Raw genomic sequence first — 20,209 nt, 5'->3', positions numbered from 1 at the left:
CGAAAAACTCTATCAAGTTAGTGAGACACGACCTTCCCTTCACAAAACCGTGCTGCCTCTCACTAATACGTCCATTTGCTTCCAAATGGGAGTAGAACCTGTCTCGAAGAATTTTCTCCAGTAATTTCCCTACCACTGAAGTAAGGCTCATCGGCCTGTAGTTCCCGGGATTATCCTTGCTACCCTTCTTAAACAGAGGAACAACATTGGCTATTCTCCAGTCCTCCGGGACATCCCCTGAAGACAGCGAGAATCCAAAGATCTAAACTAAAGATCTTTGCCTTGTCCTAATCAGTCGATGCACTCAGCACATGGTGAATGTCTGTGTTGCAGGCTGTGAGCTCTGTCCTCCTAGCTAGCTGCAACACAAATGAGCGGGAACTCTGATGCCCCCTGTCTTTATAGTGCGTGTGCTCTAACTGGTGATTGGCTGTGGTGTTGTGTGTGTTGATTGGTCCCACTGTGTGTCCATCAGTGTGTGTCTGCACCATGATACACTGGTGTATATTATTTCATATGCATGGCCAACTGGGCTGCCTTGCCCGTCAATGACAAGGTACTCAGTCTCTGCTTGATCTGGTTGAAGGTGTGATGTGCCACTACCAAAACAGCAGCTCCTGTGCCCAACTCCATCTGGAGTAAATGTCCAATGACCTGCACCGGAATACGGATTGTGACTACATGAGACGTCGAAACACCATTAAGATGTATCGCCGCATCACCCTCGGCCTCTTCCGGGTGGTCCAAACAAAAGACCTTACTGCGGGGTCGACGCTTATTACCAGGGCGCCTGAGGCACTCTCTGGGGACAGTGTATGTCACGGCACCTGACCCCTTGACCAAAGGCCAGAATCGCTCGAAGGCGCTCCTTCCGAGTCATGGGGAACCACATGGGGTGGCTCTGGACAACATTCACTTCCATATCCTGTAACTCTTGGGACGACCCTTGCCACGCTCTCTTGAGAAAGGGAGATTTGTCGCGCTTGTTAAAATGTGAGGGAAGATTTGCCAAGAAGTTTCTTCTGAGTTTCATTGTTGTTCACCCTGTAACGGACTCCCTGGTAGATCTCTCCGCCGTATTGAACCTGAATCGCTGAACCATGATAGACGGGGTGGAGTTGAAATGCTGTCCCACCAACATGACGAGATGGTCAGACGAGTGTATCGGGCACCGCGGGAAACGTGGGGCCCCGGATCACTCCAAATGTGTGCGCTTCACAGGCCATCAGCAATCACAATCTGGCGCTCATTTTCTGTGATATTATTCGCTCTGAAGAAGTACCACACTTGCTCTGCGTACTGATCGCAGGTTTCCAAACCAGGGTCAAAGGCATCCAAACACCCAAACAGAGGCAATGTCCATCACCCAACTCCACAGCATGGTCCAGAAGAAAAAAAATCAATGTGGGGAGGTGGCTTACAGCTCCAGATTTACCCTCGTTGCCAGTTTAATAAGATTCGGAGAGTCCAAAGTAAGTAAAAGTGAACAACATTTATTTTACAACAATTATATACATGAGCAATGGCAGAACCTCACTGGGTACTCTTTCCTTGGTCGGTTCCAAACTGACTGACTTTTTATACAGGTCCTAGCGGGGGAGCTCATACTCCTCAAGGAGCATGGGGAAAACAATCATCCCCACACCATATGTCCTGTGCTGGTTATTACAGTTTGCTTGTCATGCTCCTCGGATAGCATCCCCCATTTTCCAATAGGTTGATACCAGCAGTGACGGAATGAGGCTGTAAATGAGCAGAGGCCTTGACTTAAATGGGGTGAAGATGGCATGTGTGGGGTTCCCGCCGACCACCTTCCTGTCTGATTAAATGATTTTTTAAAATGGCGCCCGGATCATTGATTCGCTGAGTTGATGGTGGGGTGGGTGAATCAGAGCCATCCACCAGCTACGACATGCAACCCCTGACTGTTCTTTATTTCCTTGAAGCTTCGCGTTGTATGCTGAAAAAAGCCACCATTGCCGTCGGTGGCCTGAATGCCTATTTGCCGCTCTGGCTTCAGGCTTTGCTGATATTGCAGGAAAACGCCTTAAGTTTAAATGATTATGTCACTGCATTGTACGCTACCAAATGAAAATAACAAGCAGGGTTGCAGATTTTTTTCAGAAACTGCAAACGAATTACGTGCATTTAATATTTTCAGTCACGTAAATGTGGAATAACTTCAGAGAAAGTTATCATATCAGTGCCAGATGCTGATTACAGCTCATGCTCATCTGAGCTTCCACTGTCATGGGAGTGTCCCTTTAAGAAATGTCTTGTCTTATCAAATGGCTTCAGTGATGTCATTGTGTGGGTGTAGCTGGGCTGTGGCCCTGGGTTTTTAGTTTCGCTTTTGAGCTAGGAGCTCAAGCTTTGGCTCTGAGTTTTACTTTCGTTTACACATTTGGAAGCTGGATTCAGACAGACAAGGATCTTGGAGTCTCTCTCTCTCTCTCTGCATGTTAAAAGATTTCTCCAGATCACTTGATAATTTAAAAGTGATAACTGTTTTCTGGAAGGAATTCAAACATACTGTTTTGCTAAAAGGGGGTACTGGATTATGGGTTGCTGTTATTAAATTGAAACAGCTTAGGGGAATTCATTAAGGGTTAGATATAGAGTACCATAGCTGTGTGGGGTATTTATGTTTGTAGTTGATAAAAATGCTTACAGTGTGGGTTTATAACAATGTTAGCTGAATTCGTAGAATAAACGTTTTTGATTAAAAGCGCTGAAGACCTCTATTGAATAACACTTGAAAGGCGGGCCCTTGTGCTTCTCATAACCAAAATCTATAAATAGTTGTAGGTCAGGTGAACTCCATGATATACTTTGGAGTTTTCTAAACCCTGGCCCATAACACCTCTAAAACGTAAGAAGCACGGAATACAAACAGAAAATTCCAGATAAACTCAGCAGGTCATGGGAGACTTGTTTACCATGAAAAAGGAAAGACTCTGTTTGGAAAGCAGCCTTCAAATTAATCAGGTTACAACAAGCTCCAGAAGATTTTGTTTAAGGTATTTACAGCATCGACTGTACATACTTTGATGGGGAATGTTTTCACTTGTTTAAGAACACCAACCTTCCTGACAATGTTCCTCACTACCCCATGTACAAGTCTAAAAGTGCTGACTTCCTATTTAATTTATTACTTATTTTGTGCATAGAACCAGGGCTGCTATTCTGAGTTCACTCACATCTGGCAGAATCATTCCAAATATTTCTGTGTTGGCTCTGGCGGGAACGCCGATGTGAAGCTCGCCGGATTCACTTCAGCTTTCTCACCGTATTGAGCATTTTAAATGGGGAAGTGAGAATCAGACAGTCAGCTGGAGGGGCAGAGCATAAAGAAGCCAACAGGGCCAGGAATTCAAAGGTAGCCTGATCTCCGACTTAAATAAAAGGCCCCCCCCCCCCTCCCCCCACCCCGCAATTGTCATCGGGAACCCCCCCCAACATGCATCGAGGCACAACACCATCCCCATCACACAAGCATCGGGGTAACTCGACATCCCCTCCTTCACCCCCCCACCCCATGGGGGTATTCCTCTCCCCTCAGAGGCATCGACCACCTCACGGGCATTCTGGCTCCCCACCTCACCTCATCACTGGTACCGCCCCTCTCATAATCACAGGCCCCACCTCGTTATCACAGGCAACTGCTCTCTTTCTCATCAAAGGCACAGCACCCCGTCCTCATCTCGGGCACCAACCTTCACAATCTCTGGCGCGACCTACCCCCACCCACAAGCATTGGGGATATCCTCCCCACCCCCCTATTCTAGCATACGGGCAAGCTCCTCGCAACCAAGGATCAGGGCTCCGTTCTCCCTTCACAGGCACCGCACAGCTTCCTCATAACTTACCCCATCCTTCGTGCCTTATCATAGACACTGCCCCAACCACCCTTCGCAGGCTCGACGCAACCCACCCCCCGCAAGCATCAGGGCAAGCTCCCCCCCATCACCCAAGGATCGGGGCACTGATGCCCACCCCCCCCAACCCTTCACAGGCGCCGGGCCTCCCCACCACAATGTAGGCACCATCGCCCCCCTAATGCTGACAGCCCCCACCACCACAAGCATAGGCCCCCCCAGCACTCAATGGGGCTCCCCAGAGGGCATGTCCTTGGCACTGCCTGCCTGGCACTGCCAACTTGGCACCAGGGCAGTGCCAGGGCACTGTCTGACCATATTAATTCTGGTAAATCCCTGCTGCACCCTCTAAAGCACCCTCACATCCTTCCTAAAGTGTGGTGATGAGAATTGGATGCAATACTTTAGCTGTGGCCGAACCAGAACTTTATAAAAGTTCTGCATAACGTCTCTGCTCTTGTCTCAATACCTCTGTTTATGAAGCCCAAGATCCCACATGACTTTCTCACTACTTTCTCAGTATGTCTTGCCACTCCCAAGTCCCTCTATCCAGGTACATTCTTGAGATCCTGAAAAGGGCATTAATTGCCGTCCACAAGCCTTCCCAGCACAGACTTAATTGTGGCAGAGGCGGGAAGATGGCAGGGAGCTCATCTGACACCCCCCACCCACCTCCAAACTTACCCCAGGGGAAGGGGGGCATTACATTTCGCCCATCCCGTCTGCCAAAATGTATTGGGCCCATTATCTCTGGCCATTATCTCACACTTCTCTGTGTTAAATTCCGTTGCCACTTGTCTGCCCACCTATGTCCTGTTGCAGTCTATTGGTACCATCCTCATTGTTTGCCGCATCTCCAATTTAGACAGCTTTAACAAATGCTGAAATTTTGCTCTGCATTCAAACATTCAAGTGTTTATACATATCCAAAAAAGCAGAGATCAATGGCGTGATTATTCACGCAACCCGCCACGTGTTTCACGCCGGCGGAGGCAGCCTGTCATTGGCTGGCGGGGAGATCTTCTGGTCCCGCCAGTGTCAACAGGGTTTCCCATTGAATTCGCCCCTCACTGCGGTGAAATCCACGGTGGGGTGTGCCATCCGGGGGACCGGAAAATCAAGCCAGGCTGAACAGCCGGGACATTCCGGCCTCGATTATCACTCACCTTTGGGGAAACACCATTGCCTATCCACCGACCAGTCTGATAAATAATGGTTTGCCGTGACTCACTTCCTCCTTTAAGGCATTCCCTAAAACCTACCTCTTCGAGTAAACGTTTGGTCCAATGTTCGAAATCTTATGTCTTTGTTCGCGGCTGGAATTTTCCGGAGCTGCTGAAGGTTAATGGGAGTGATTGACCGAATGCCAAATTTTCCATTCTCGCTCGTAACAGGTCCCACAATGGACAAGATTGCGAATCCCGCCCAATATCGTCTTTTGTGGGTGAGTGTTTTCCTTTGTTTTATAATGCTCCTCTCAAGCACCTTGGACTGCTTTGTTACGTGAAAGATGCCATATAAATATAAATTGGTGTTGTCAAGCCATTTAGGATCTCACCTTCTGTTGCTTTCCTGCTCGTGTACGTGCTTCGCTACCTGTGCATATTAATGATGCGGAGATGCCGGCGTTGGACTGGGGTGAGCACAGTAAGAAGTCTTACAACACCAGGTTAAAGTCCAACAGGTTTGTTTCGATATCACTAGCTTTCGGAGCCCTGCTCCTTCCTCAGGTGAATGAAGAGGTCTGTTCCAGAAACATATATATAGACAAATTCAAAGTTGCCAGACAATGCTTGGAATGCGAGCATCTCTGGATCTGTAAAGATTTAATCACCTGCTAATGCTCGCATTCCAAGCATTGTCTGGCATCTTTGAATTTGTCTATATATATGTTTCTGGAACATACCTCTTCATTCACCTGAGGAAGGAGCAGCGCTCTGAAAGCTAGTGATATCGAAACACACCTGTTGGACTTTAACCTGGTGTTGTAAGACTTCTTACTGTGTGCATATTAAAACATTTCTCTTAATATTTGAGATCATTTGTAGTGTCATAGTTGTTGTGTTTTTAAAGAACAGCATGGTGGCACAGTGCTTAGCACTGCTGCCTCACAGCATCAGGGACCCCGGTTCAATTCCGGCCTCGGGTGACTGCCTATGTGGAGTTTGCACTTTCTCCCTGTGTCTGCGTGGGTTTCCTCTGGGTGCTCCGGTATCCTCCAACCGTCCAAAGATGGTTAGATGGATTAGTCATGATAAATTGCCCCTTAGTATCCAAAAGGTTAGGTGAGGCTACTGGATACGGGGATGGTATGGGAGCGTGGACTGGGTGGGGTGCTCTTTCCAAGGGCCGGTGCAGATTCGATGGGCTGAATGGCCTCCTTCTGCACTGTAGGGATTCTATGATCCTAACATTTCAGAATTTTCAAAAGGTTTATTGTTTTAATAAATTAGTTCTGCTAAGCTCAAAGCCTGGAAGGAAATTGGGCTTAGGCAACAATCACTTGAAAGAGATGTCAGGACAAGTTCTGTGTTAGCACAGACAACCTGAGGAGAGGGCACAAAGTTCCTCTCAGTCTCTTGGAACATCCTCTAATTCCCATTATAAAGTCGTTCCGACTATGTAGCCAGTCCTATGTCAAGTAATGGAAAAACCTCTAAAGTGTCAAAGTCATCAACTGACATTCAAGCAATTGCAGTGCAATTGGCACAAATCTCTGTCATTAACAGCACTTAGATTCTATTTGGGATATAGGTATTGACCAATCCATAAATTATTCATTTGACAGCAATATGGGCCTAGCTCTCACCAAAATATCAATGCTTATCGTCTTACAAGTTTTAAGAGTAAGTTATCCAGCAACAAAATATCCTATATTAATTTAATATGTGTTCATAAGCTGAGTGCAACACAGGCATGATGTGATTGCACCAGATAGGGTGCAGAGGAGATTCATCAGGATGTTGCCTGGGCTGGAGCGTTTTAGCTGTGAAGAGAGGCTGGATATGCAATGGTTGTTTTCCATCGAGCAGAAAAGGCTGAGGGGGGAACCTGATCGAGGTGTACAAAATTATGAGGGACATGGATAGGGTGGATAGGAAGGAACCTTTCCCCTTAGTAGAGGGGTCAATAACCAGGGGTAAGGGGCAGGAGATTACGAGGGGATTTGAGGAAAAACATTTTCATCTAGAGGGTGTTGGGAATCTGGACCTCACCGTCTGAAAGGGTGGTAGAGGCGGGAAGCCTCACAACATTTAAGGAAGCATTTAGATGAGCACTTAAAACACCATAGCATATAAGACAGACAAGTGCCGTAAAATAGGATCAAAATAGATGGGAGTTTTGTGGGGGGGGCGCATATACGAGGGGCAGTTAGGCCAAAGGGTCACTTTTTGTGCTGTAAAACTCTATGACTATGATGGACCATGTGGCTTACTTCTGTGCTGTAAGGTTCTATGATGCCAAGATCAGAAAGGCATGAGAAAGAAATGTGACCCTACGGGTGCACCTCTACCCAAGCATGGTGCGAAGTTTTTTAAAAGAATCATAGAATTTACAGTGCAGAAGGAGGCCATTCAGCCCATCGAATCTACACCGGCCCTTGGAAAGAGCACCCTACTTAAACTCCACCCCTCCACCCTATAACCCCGTGACCCAGTCTAACCTTTGTGGACACTAAGGGCAATTTAGAATGGCCAAATCAGCTAACCTGCACATCTTTGGACTGTGGGAGGAAACCGGAGCGCCCGGAGGAAACCCACGCACACACGGGGAGAACGTGCAGACTCCACACAGACAGTGACCCAAGCCGGGAATCGAACCCGGGACCCTGGAGCTTTGAGGCAACTGTGCTAACCACTGTGCTGCCGTGCTGCCCATAGGTGACATAGATTTCTTATCAATTTGTGGCATTGACCCACGCCCATAGGATGAGGAACTTCATAGCTAGGGTAAATAATTTAACATTTGCACACCTTGGTACAAGAGGCTGAGGTGTTCAAATATTTGGGATGACATATCAGTCATGGCTTACTTCGTTCCGTTACTTCCACAGGTAACCACATTGTTTGTGTTCATACCTGCAACCCAGAGATAGCTGTAGGATATGTTGACAGTGCAGTACTACCTAGGTTTCGGCCCAGCAATGGATTCAGTGGTGCGCTGCTGGGGGTGTGTGTCGCACGCCAATATGTTTCAAGGTATTCTGCCAAATGCTCACATGCATCCTCCAACTGGTTTTCATCCAGTATAACATCAAACATTTCCTGTCACATAGAGAGAAACAAATCAGTGTCTTTTAGAGACAAAAATTAAATAGTGATTTATTTTGTCATTTTTCTAAACAAACTACATTACATTATAAAACTTTTCAAAACAAAATCCAATGAAGAAGATTAGATGGTATGTAATTCTTTTAGATAGCAAGTCTTTTGTGGAATTGTCCATGGTGAGTTAAAAGGTAAGGTAAAGTGTTTAACATGAGTACAATGGGCCAAATGGCCTCCTTCTGCAGAGCAAGACTCTGTGATGCTATGGGGGTACAGAAAGTGGACACCATGCCCACGATTTTATGTGGTGAATTGGATGTGATGGTTACCTGTTGAAATTTTAATGTGGCTTTTCGTCTCTACAACAGAATTATTGCTTCCATTTGGAGTTTGGTCATCAAATGTAAATTAGGGAGTCGGTTAGCTCAGTTGCCAGGCGGCTGGTTCATGATGCGGAGCGAAGCCAGCAGCGCGGGTTCAATTCCCCTACCGGCTGAGGTTATTCATAAAGGCCCCGCCTTCTCAACCTTGCCCCTCGCCTGAGGTGTGGTGACCCTCAGGTTAAATCACCACCAGTCAGCTCTAAAGAGGGAGAGCAGCCTCTGGTTTTGTGGTGACATTTACAGTGGTCATCTATTGTATAGATTATTCCAAATATTTTGAGAGGCTAAATGAATAAAGGTGACGGGATTGTGGATTTATAATTCAGATTAACATGTCTGAAAGGGGAAATGGACAAAGCAATCTGGGAACAAGAGAAAAAAAGTAGGAGTTTATTTCGAGAAGAATAGAATCGATAGGTTATGTTAAATATTTTTAGAACCTTGGTTAGATAGGGTAGAATTCTCCCATTTTGAGACCAAGTGTGGTGATGGGACCTGTCCCGTTGGTCAGAATGGTGGGATCCAGCGCCAGATTCTGCACTTGGAATCTCATTAATTATGCACAGGTGCTTTCCCCTCCAGATTACGTGGCAAACTATCAACTGGTTTATCCACCGCCCTCTGCTGGCTGGTTCCAACACCATATTCAAATGCCAGTCCAGCACACTCGGATCACTCTCTCCAGCCCACCTGTCTTCACCAGGCCGTGCAGGATGTGAGCAACCGAGAGGAAAAAAGCTAGCAGCCTCAAGAATAAGTCTGTTCCTCAATCCAACCTCCCTCCCTCTGAGCCCATCACCTGCGAGGTGCCCGTGCCCCATTTGGACCTCTACCTGTCAAATCTGGATTCTTTGTGCATCGCCTTCCCTTTGGTATCACTTTGACCCCCTTGTTTGTGACTCACCTGAGGAAGGAGCAGTGCTCCGAAAGCTAGTGATTCCAAATAAACCTGTTGGACTTTAACCTGGTGTTGTAAGACTTCTTACTGTTCTCATAAATCCAATAAGGAATTCGGAGAAACCTATATACCCAGATTAGTTAGAATGCAGAACATGCAATTGCATGGAGCAATTGAGAATATTTGAAAATAGCACAGGTGCATTTAAGGAGAAGTCAGATGGGTATGAGGGTAAAGGGTTAGAAGGATATGTTGAAAGGATTAGATCAAGTGGGGTAGGTTTTGGTCACCACACTACCAGAAGGATGTGGTGGCTTTGGAGAGGGTGCAGAGGAGGTTACCAGGATGTTGCCTGGTCTGGAGGGTGTTAGCTATGCGGAGAGGCTGAATAGACTCGGACTGTTTTCATTAGAATGACAGAGGTTGAAGGGTGACCTGATAGAGGTCTACAAGATTATGAGGGGCATGAACAGAGTGGATGGGCAGGCACTCTTTCCCAGGGTGGAGAGGTCAGTCACCGGGGGGCATAGGTTTCAGGTCCATGGGGCAAAGTTTAGAGGAGATGTGCGAGGCAGGTTTTTTTTACACAGAGTGGTGAGTGCCTGGCACGCATTGCCAGGGGAGGTTGTGGAAGCAGATACATTAACGGTGTTCAAAAGGCATCTCGACAAATACATGGATAGGATGGGCATAGAGTGATAAGGCACAAGAAGTGCTGAGGGTTTTGGCCAAGGGTGGCATAATGACCAGCACAGGCTTGGAGGGCTGAAGGGCCTGTTCCTGTGCTGTATTGTTCTTTGTTCTTTGAGGAGGCTCATGTGCAGCACAATATCAGCATAAACCAGTTGGGTCAAATAACCTCTTTCTATGCTGTAATTTCTATGGTAAATATATGAACCACAAATTTGATTTTATACTGCACATTGAACAAAGAAATGACCTCCCAAAGCACTTCACTGAGTTGTGACAAAGTCAAATCAAACTGCAGGAGTGCCCAAAAGCTTGTTCAAAGCTCTGACAAAGAGTCATCCAGACTCGACGCGTTAGCTCCATTCTCTCCTCACGGATGCTGTCAGACCTGCTGAGATTGTGCAGTATTTTCTGTTTTTGTTTCAGATTCCAGCATCCGCAGTAATTTGCTTGTCTTTTTAGGAGGATCTTGAAGTTGAAGAAGGAGGTGGAGGGTATTTCAGAGAGTGAGTCCATAACAGCCTAAGGCACTTCCATGCTTGATGGATGAGTCTGGAGTCAGAAGAACAGCAGTGAAGGGAGGGAGTGGGTGGTTAGCGGGACTGGCTGAGGTTACAGAAATACAGAAGAGTGAGGCCTTGAGGGGATTCAAAGACAAGTGCAAGAACTTTAAGTTGAGGCGTTGGGGAACCAAAAGCCAATGTAAATCAGCAAGGTCACGGATAGTGGGATGCTAAGGGATTTGCTGCATGACCGCACGTGAATCGCAATTTTTTTTTACTTTAATGAGGGTGAAATATGGGAAGCCAGCAAGGCAAAATCTGGAGTAATTGACACTGGAACTGAAGAATATATATGAATGTACAAGGTTAGTGGCAGGAGATGAAAGGGAATTTGTTACTCCATTGGGCTGAATCTACCATCTTTTTATTTGAAACAATGCAATTTGGCGACATATTTGCGATAACATATCTGGATGCATTTCATGTGCACGATGTTTTAAACAGAGTTTTAAATCTTTTGCATGCACACATTTGCTCATCTGCCAAAACTGCTCAGTATTCCAGAATCTTCCTGGATTCTAAAGATGACCCCCACCCTCCCATCGTCTTTTTTCTATTGTAATCCACCTTCTTGCTCATCTCCTCCACCTTACAGTGGTGGGGAGCAAAGTCCTCTGAAAAATTTAGTTTTTGAGCTCAGTGACATTTTCTTCAGCTAACGGTACTTAAAACTCTTTTGCGGGGTGGCAAGTGTTCAGTATTTTTCACAGAACAAGGCCTTCCAAGGTTCTGCGCAGTCATGCACGTGAACAGGAACGTTCGCAGAAACTCATTCACTTCTTTGTCGCTAGAATTGAGACCATCCACTCAGCTGCTTCTGCTGGGTCTTTCATACTGTCTGGCCTCTTGGACCAAACTTCCACAAAGGCTTAATTCCCACTGCCCTAGCTCGGAGCTCACATTGTTCGCCAGCTTTTCTCCTATCTTCCCACATGCCTTTTCCTATCTTGTCTTGTCCTTCAGACCCATGTTTGCTCCTTCGGACCAATTTCCACAAATCTGCTGACTACCAAACTCCCAGTCCTGGCTGCCGTGTTAACTAATATCGTTATAGTCTCTCCTCGGGTACTGTCCCTCTCTCCTTTAAAGCTGCCGCCATCATCCTTTTCCTCAAACAACCAACCATTGAAACCTCCCAGCAAAGTCCCACCTCATCGCCAATTTCCCTTTCCTCTCCAAAGTCCTTCAACCTGTCTTTGCCTTCCAAATCCATATCCACCCTTCCATTAAAAACTCCATGTTTGAATCTCTCTGATCAGTTTTCAGACCCAGCCACAGTATTGAGGTAGCTCTAATCAAAATTACAAATTTATCCTATGTGGTTGTGACAAAGGTAAACTCTCATTCCAAAGAACCAAGAACAATACAGCACGGGAACAGACCCTTTGGCTTCCAAGCCTGTAACGGTCATGATACCACCCTTGGCCAAAGCCCTCAGCATTTCCTCGTGCCGTATCCCTCTATACCCATCCTATCCATGTATTTGTCAAGATGTCTTTTGAACAACGTTAATGTTGGGGCAGCATGGTAGCACAGTGGGTTGCACTGCTGCTTCACAGCTCCAGGGCCCGAGGTTCGATTCCCGGCTTGGGTGACTGTCTGTGTGGAGTCTGCATGTTCTCCCAGTGTCTGCGTGGGTTTCCTCCGGGGGCTCCGGTTTCCTCACACAAGTCCCGAAAGACGTGCTGTTAGGTAATTTGGCCATTCTGAATTCTCCCTCTGTGTATCCGAACAGGCGCCGGAATGTGGCGACACAGGGCTTTTCACAGTAACTTCATTGCAGTGTTACTGTGAGCCTATTTGTGACAATAAAGATTATTATAAAGGTAATTATGTATCTGCTTCCTTCTTGATCTATCTACAGACTTTGAAATGATTGGTCAAATCATTCTCTGGCAATTCCACTCCACCATTATCCAGGTGGCTTGGAATGCTCTTGCATTCCAATTCCATCAATCCAATCGTAACCAGAGAATCACCTGAAATGGCTTCCCTACTTGTTCAGGCACTGTTACATCTGGTGTCGCCCAAGGTTAGAGGAGCTATCCTTGGCCTCCTCCTATGTCTCATCTACTGCTCCTCAGCAATATCACTCAAAAGCACCAGGCTGATGACACCCAGTACCACCACCTTTTTCAACTCCTCCACTGTCATAGAATTGTCAGATTGCTTGTCCAACTGGATGACCAGAAATTGCTTGCAAGTAAATATTGGGAATACTGAAGCCATTGTCTTTGCTCCCCACCACAAACTTTATTGCCCAAATACCAACTCCAACCCTCTCCCTGGCAGCAGGCAGAGGCGGAATCCCAAAATGTGCTTCTGGCCAGATAGCTGCATCATCACTTGTTGTAATATGCCTTTAAAGGATAGCAACCTGACATCACTAGAAGGGAAGTGTGTCTTGTGAACCAGTCTTAGTTTTACTTTTGCTTTCGAGCTGAGCACATCACACACAGCTCTGCTGCTGATGTCTTCAAAAATTCTACCTTTGTATAGGTTCTCTTATGAGTCTATTCTAAATAAAGTAACACACAGACTGTTTATACAATCCCTTATGAGTGATTGGTGTTTATATCAGTAGAGCACAACATCACTCACACCATTTATTTCGACTTCAGTAAGAGCGCTTGTCTTTACCCCTGCCTCAGCTCATCTGTTGCTGAAACCCCCAGCCATGCAGTGGATGTTGTCGATATGGACTTCAGTAAAGCCTTTGACAAGGTCCCTCATGGCAGACTGGTACAAAAGGTGAAGTCACACAGGGTTAGAGGTGAGCTGATAAGATGGATACAGAACTGACTCGGTCATAGAAGACAGAGAGTAGCGGTGGAAGGGTGCTTTTGTGAATGGAAGGCTATGATTCATGGTGTTCCACAGGGTTCAGTGCTGGGACCTTTGTTGTTCATAGTATGTATAAATGATTTGGAGGAAATTGTAGCTGCTCTGATTAGTAAGTTTGCGGACGACACAAAGGTTGGTGGAATTGCGGATAGTGAAGAGGATTTTCAGAGTATAGATCGGTTAGAGACTTGGGCGGAGAACTGGCAGATAGAGTTTAATCTGGACAACTGCGAGGTAATGCATTTTGGAACGTCTAATACAGGTGGGGATTATACAGTAAACCGCAGAATCTTCAAGAGTATTGATAGGCAGAGAGATCTGGGAGTTCAGGTCCACAGATCACTGAAAGTGGCAACAGAGGTGGTCAAGAAGGCATACAGCATGATTGGTCGGGGCACTGAGTATAAAAATTGGCAAGTCATGCTGCAGCTGTACAGAACCTTGGTTAGGCCACATGAGGAATATTGCATACAATTCTGGTCGCCACACTACAAGAAGGATGTGGATGCTTTGGAGAGGGTACAGAAGAGTTTTACCAGGATGTTGCCTGGTCTGGAAGGTATTAGCTATGAACATAAGAACTAGGAGCAGGAGTAGGCCATCTGGCCCCTCGAGCCTGCTCCACTATTCAATGAGATCATGGCTGATCTTTTGTGGACTCAGCTCCACTTTCCGGCCCGAACACCATAACCCTTAATCCCTTTATTCTTCAAAAAACTATCTATCGTTATCTTAAAAACATTTAATGAAGGAGCCTCTACTGCTTCACTGGGCAAGGAATTCCATAGATTCACAACCCTTTGGTGAAGAAGTTCCTCCTAAACTCAGTCCTAAATCTACTTCCCCTTATTTTGAGGCTATGCCCCCTAGTTCTGCTTTCACCCGCCAGTGGAAACAACCTGCCCGCATCTATCCTATCTATTCCCTTCATAATTTTATATGTTTCTATAAGATCCCCCCTCATCCTTCTAAATTCCAATGAGTACAGTCCCAGTCTACTCAACCTCTCCTCGTAATCCAACCCCTTCAGCTCTGGGGTTAACCTAGTGAATCTCCTCTGCACACCCTCCAGTGCCAGTACGTCCTTTCTCAAGTAAGGAGACCAAAACTGAACACAATACTCCAGGTGTGGCCTCACTAACACCTTATACAATTGCAGCATAACCTCCCTAGTCTTAAACTCCATCCCTCTAGCAATGAAGGACAACATTCCATTTGCCTTCTTAATCACCTGTTGCACCTGTAAACCAACTTTATGCGACTCATGCACTAGTACACCCAGGTCTCTCTGCACAGTAGCATGTTTTAATATTTTATCATTTAAATAATAATCCCTTTTGCTGTTATTTGCTGTTATAACCTCACATTTGTCAACATTGTATTCCATCTGCCAGACACTAGCCCATTCACTTAGCCTATCCAAATCCCTCTGCAGACTTCCAGTATCCTCTGCACGTTTTGCTTTACCACTCATCTTAGTGTCGTCTGCAAACTTGTCACATTGCCCTTGGTCCCCCAACTCCAAATCATCTATGTAAATTGTGAACAATTGTGGGCCCAACACTGATCCCTGAGGGACACCAACCAGAGAAACACACATTAATCCACACTCTTTGCTTTCTATTAATTAACCAATCCTCTATCCATGCTACTACTTTCCCCTTAATGCCATGCATCTTAATCTAATGCAGCAACCTTTTGTGTGGCACCTTGTCAAAGGCTTTCTGGAAATCCAGATATACCACATCCATTGGCTCCCCGTTATCTACTGCACTGGTAATGCCCTCAAAAAATTCCACTAAATTAGTTAGGCACGACCTGCCCTTTATGAACCCATGCTGCGTCTGCCCAATGGGACAATTTCCATCCAGATGCCTCGCTATTTCTTCCTTGATGATAGATTCCAGCATCTTACCTACTACCAAAGTTAAGCTCACTGGCCTATAATTACCCGCTTTCTGCCTACCTCCTTTTTTAAACAGTGGTGTCACATTTGCTAATTTCCAATCCGCCGGGACCACCCCAGAGTCTAGTGAATTTTGGTAAATTATCACTACAGCTTTTGCAATTTCCCTAGCCATCTCTTTTAGCACTCTGGGATGCATTCCATCAGGACCAGGAGACTTGTCTACCTTTAGCCCCATTAGCTTGCCCATCACTACCTCCTTAGTGATAACAATCATCTCAAGGTCCTCAGCTGTCATAGCCTCATTTCCATCAGTCACTGGCATGTTATTTGTGTCTTCCACTGTGAAGACCGACCCAAAAAACCTGTTCAGTTCCTCAGCCATTTCCTCATCCCCCATTATTGAATCTCCCTTCTCATCCTCTGAAGGACCAATATTTACCTTAGCCACTCTTTTTTGTTTCATATATTTGTAGAAACTTTTACTATCTGTTTTTATATTCTGAGCAAGTTTACTCTCATAATCTATCTTACTCTTCTTTATAGCTTTTTTAGTAGCTTTCTGTTGCCCCCTAAAGATTTCCCAGTCCTCTAGTCTCCTACCAATCTTTGCTAGTTTGTATGCTTTTTCCTTCAATTTGATACTCTCCTTTATTTCCTTAGATATCCACGGTCGATTTTCCCTCCTTCTACCGTCCTTCCTTTTTGTTGGTATAAACCTTTGCTGAACACTGTGAAAAATCGCTTGGAAGGTTCTCCACTGTTCCTCAACTGTTTCACCATAACGTCTTTGCTCCCAGTCTACCTTAGCTAGTTCTTCTCTCATCCCATTGTAATCTCCTTTGTTTAAGCACAAAACACTAGTGTTTGATTTTACCTTTTCACCCTCCATCTTTATTTTAAATTCCACCATATTGTGATCGCTCCTTCTGAGAGGATCCCTAACTATGAGATCCTGAATCAATCCTGTCTCATTACACAGGACCAGATCTAAGACCGCTTGTTCCCTCGTAGGTTCCATTACATACTGTTCTAGGAAACTATTGCGGATACATTCTATAAACTCCTCCTCAAGGCTGCCTTGACCGACCTGGTTAAACCAATCGACATGAGGTGAGGCTGGATAAAATTGGATTGTTTTCACTGGAACGACAGAGATTGAGGGTGACCTGATAGATGTCTCCAAAATTATGAGTGGCATGGACAGAGTACATAGTCAGACGCTTTTTCCCAGGGTGGAAGAGTCAATTACTAGGGGATACAGGTTTAAGGTGCAATGGGGAATGTTTAGAGGAGATGTGCAAGGCAGGTTTTTTTACACAGAGGGTGGTGAGTGCCTGGAACGCGCTGCCAGGGGAGGTGATGGAAGCAGATACAGTAACGGCATTTAAGGGGCATCTTGACGAATACATGAATAGGATGGGATCAGAGGGATACGGACCGCGGAAGTGTAGAAGGTTTTAGATTAGACAGGCACCATGATCGGTGCAAGCTTGGAGGGCCGAAGGGCCTTTTCCAGAGCTGTAATGTTCTTTGTTCATGCTTTTGTTACTCTAGACTTGATTATTCCAATTCTTGACTGCCCTCCCACATTCTATCCTCCCGATACATGACTCATCCAAAACCCTACTACCCGTATCATATCTCACATCAAGTATCATTCACTCATCACTCTTTTGGTCGCTGACCTATATTGGTTCCCAGTTAAGCAACATCTCAATTTAAAATCCTTCATAGTCGCCCCTTCCCTGCCTCTGTAACTTCCTCTATCCCCACAGCACTCCAAGATATCCATGCTCCTCTAACGATGGCCTCTTAAGCATCCCCAATTTTAATTGTTCCATCAGTGACAGGCCAGCCTTCAGCTACCAAGCTAAGCTTGGGAATTCTTTCTCTAAATTTCTCTTCCTTGTTCTCCTCCTTTAAGATGCTCCATCAGTGGCATGGTGGCCTAGTGGTTAGTACGCCTGCCTCATAGCGACAGGGGTTTGATTCCGACCTTGGTTAACCGTGTGGGTTTGCACTTTCTCCTCGTCTCTGCATGGAGGGCCTCCTTCTGCACTGTCGGGATTCTATTGATTAAAACCTTCTTCTTTGATCAAGCTGTCAGCCATCAACACTCATGTTGCCTTTTGTCACTTGTATCAAATTTTACGTTCCTGTGAATTGTTTGGGGATATTTTATTCCATTAAAGATGAGGGGCGGGATTCTCCGCAATCGGCGTGATGTCCGCCGACCGGCGCCAAAAACGGCGCGTATCAGTCCGGCATCGCGCCGCCTCAAAGGTTCGGAATCCTCCGCATCTTGAGGGGCCGAGCCCTCACCTTGAGGGGCTAGGCCCGCGCCGGACTGATTTCCCCCCCGCCAGCTGGCGGGAAAGGCCTTTGGTGCCCCGCCAGCTGGCGCAGTGGAGGGGGTCTCTTCCGCCTCCGCCATAGTGGAGACCATGGCGAAGGCGGAAGGAAAAGAGTGCCCCCATGGCACAGGCCCGCCCGCGGATCGGTGGGCCCCGATCGCGGGCCAGGCCACCGTGGGGGCACCCCCCGGGGCCAGACCGCCCCGCGCCCCCCCGCCAGGACCCCGGAGCCTGCCCGTGCCGCCTTGTCCTGCCGGTAAGAGAGGTGGTTTGATTCTCGCCGGCGGGACAGGCATTCCAGCAGCGGGACTTCGGCCCATCGCGTGCCGGAGAATCGCCGGGGGGGGGGGGGGCCGCCAACCGGCGCGGTGCGATTCCCGCCCACGCCGAATATCCGGTGCCGGAGAATTCGGCAACCGGCGGGGGCGGGATTCACGCCAGCCCCCGGCAATTCTCCAACCTGGCGGGGGTCGGAGAATCCCGCTCCAGATATGAATAAAAGTTGCTGTCATAATTTGCAACCAGTTCAGGAATTCAGAATAATATTTGACTATTTAATTTTCTTTTGAGGCAAAATCATTTGAAACTCAAGCCAAACGTTGAATCTGGCACCTGCTTTTCGAAAGGCAAACTCAAACTTGGGCAGGAAGTGTTTGTTTAACCTGCTTTCATCAAATTACCAAAACTTATACTTACGACAAATATACATCAACTGGAAGTGGTAAGTACAGGCAGCAAGCTAAATTGCTTTGTGCACCGTTCCAGTTGCTCTTAGCTTGTTAACGTACTCTTATCAATCAAAACAATTTGCTGAATTATTACGTACTGGAGGGCATTGTGCCAGTTTATCTGCTGCCACCAACTGGACGTTAAGGTTTTTACTCTGTGACTTTCCCCTGGACTTTATCAACCTCTGCAGCACCTGGTGAAAAAAAGAAACAGATTCTTCAAACAAAGCAGTAATTACTTACAACATTGAGATGCTAAAAGCACTAATATTAGAACTTGGATGTATAATAAATCTCAGCTTCTTCCACAGCGACGTTCTCTCATACAAACACAAAGACACTGTTCATTTCATTCGCATCTTCAGTCTGCACCTTTCCAAAGCCTGGTCAATGCCCTGGACGGAATCTTCATGCAGCGGTGAGAGTGCTGATGGTGGGATTGGAATTTCTGCTCCGAGGTGGGGCAGTCAGCCAATTAGCTCTGCATAGTCGGGGGCCCGGCCAATTGTGTGATGGGGGTGGGCAGGAAGCAACATTCTGCCTTTCAAAGAGGAGGATTTTTAACCTGAAGTACTGCGGACCCCCCTCCCCCGCAACCTGCCATACCTAAACACCTGGAGTTGCAAACCATCACCCTGCAAGGCTCCCTCATCATCTTTAACCTCTCCTCCTTCGCCTTAACTATATCTTCTATGACTGTCGAGCTAGAAACCATCACCCTGCAGCCATTCTCACTCGCCTTTAACTTTCCCTCCATCACCCTTGATTCTCCCTCCATCATTATCTTTGATGCTCCATCACTTTTGACCCTTCCTCCAACAGCCCTTAGAACTCAGTTCAAATTTCTTTTGAATGTCCCCAGTGTCCATTGGCGTGCCTCGTAATCAAATGGTAATAATATGATTTCATTCATAGCCTTAGGTGGGTTGGTGGTGAGGCATCAAGAGTGCCATGCTGACAGCTCCTGGGATCGCTACACCTGGTGGGTTTACAGTCTGTGCCATGCTGTTAAGAATCAACAAAGTGTGTAAGGATTAGTGGGAAACCAGAGGATTGGGAAGCCTTTAAAAGTGAGCAGAGGACAATTAAAAAAGCAATAAGGGGGGAGAAGATGAAGTATGAGTGCAAATTAGCTAGTAATATAAAGGAAGATAGGAAGAGGTTTTTTTCAATATATAAAAGGTAAAAGGGAGGCAAAAATAGACATTGGACTGCTGGACATTGTGGCTGGAGATGTAATAATAGGAAACAAAGAAATGGCAGAGGAACTGAATAGTTACTTTACATCAGTCTTCACGGTGGAAGACACCAGTGGGATGCCAGAGCTCCAGGAGAATCAGGGGGCAGAGGTGAGTGAAGTGACCATCACTAAAGAGAAGGTTCTGGGGAAACTGAAAGGTCTGAAGATGAATAAATCACCTGGACCAGATGGACTACACGCCAGGGTCCTAAAAGAGATAGCTGAGGAAATTGTGGAGGCATTGGTGGTGATCTTTCAGGAATCACTGGAGGAAGGAAGGGTCCGAGAGGACTGGAAAGTGGCTAATGTAACACTGCTGTTTAAGAAGGGAGGGAGGCAGAAGTCGGGAAATTATAGGCCGATTAGCCTGACTTAGGTCATTGGTAAGATTTTAGAGTCCATTATTAAAGATGAGAACGCGGAGTACTTGGAAGTGCATGATAAAATAGGATTA

The 20,209-nt window shown here is 46.3% G+C and overlaps 1 protein-coding gene across 6 annotated transcripts in view; it reads right to left on the bottom strand.

Moving 5' to 3' along the window:
- Window positions 1–20,209, bottom strand: part of cacnb4a (calcium channel, voltage-dependent, beta 4a subunit) — a 552,528-nt gene that overhangs the window by 60,171 nt on the left and 472,148 nt on the right. For 5 of the 6 annotated variants that reach the window (XR_011933885.1, XM_072470673.1, XM_072470685.1 and 2 more), the window contains 2 exons: window positions 18,614–18,709; window positions 7,958–8,143 (listed from right to left, as the gene is read on the bottom strand). Coding sequence is in view for 5 of the 6 variants with exons in the window: in XM_072470673.1 (XP_072326774.1) it covers window positions 7,958–8,143; window positions 18,614–18,709 (282 nt within the window). In the remaining variant the exon portion in view is untranslated. The remainder of the gene's footprint in view (window positions 1–7,957; window positions 8,144–18,613; window positions 18,710–20,209) is intronic. The other variant, XM_072470710.1, reaches the window with a different exon arrangement.

This window comes from Scyliorhinus torazame, chromosome 2 (genome assembly GCF_047496885.1).
Source record: "Scyliorhinus torazame isolate Kashiwa2021f chromosome 2, sScyTor2.1, whole genome shotgun sequence".
Taxonomy (NCBI): Eukaryota; Metazoa; Chordata; class Chondrichthyes; order Carcharhiniformes; family Scyliorhinidae; genus Scyliorhinus; species Scyliorhinus torazame.
Note: the sequence above shows the minus strand (reverse complement) of the source record. Positions and strands in the feature narration are given on the sequence as shown.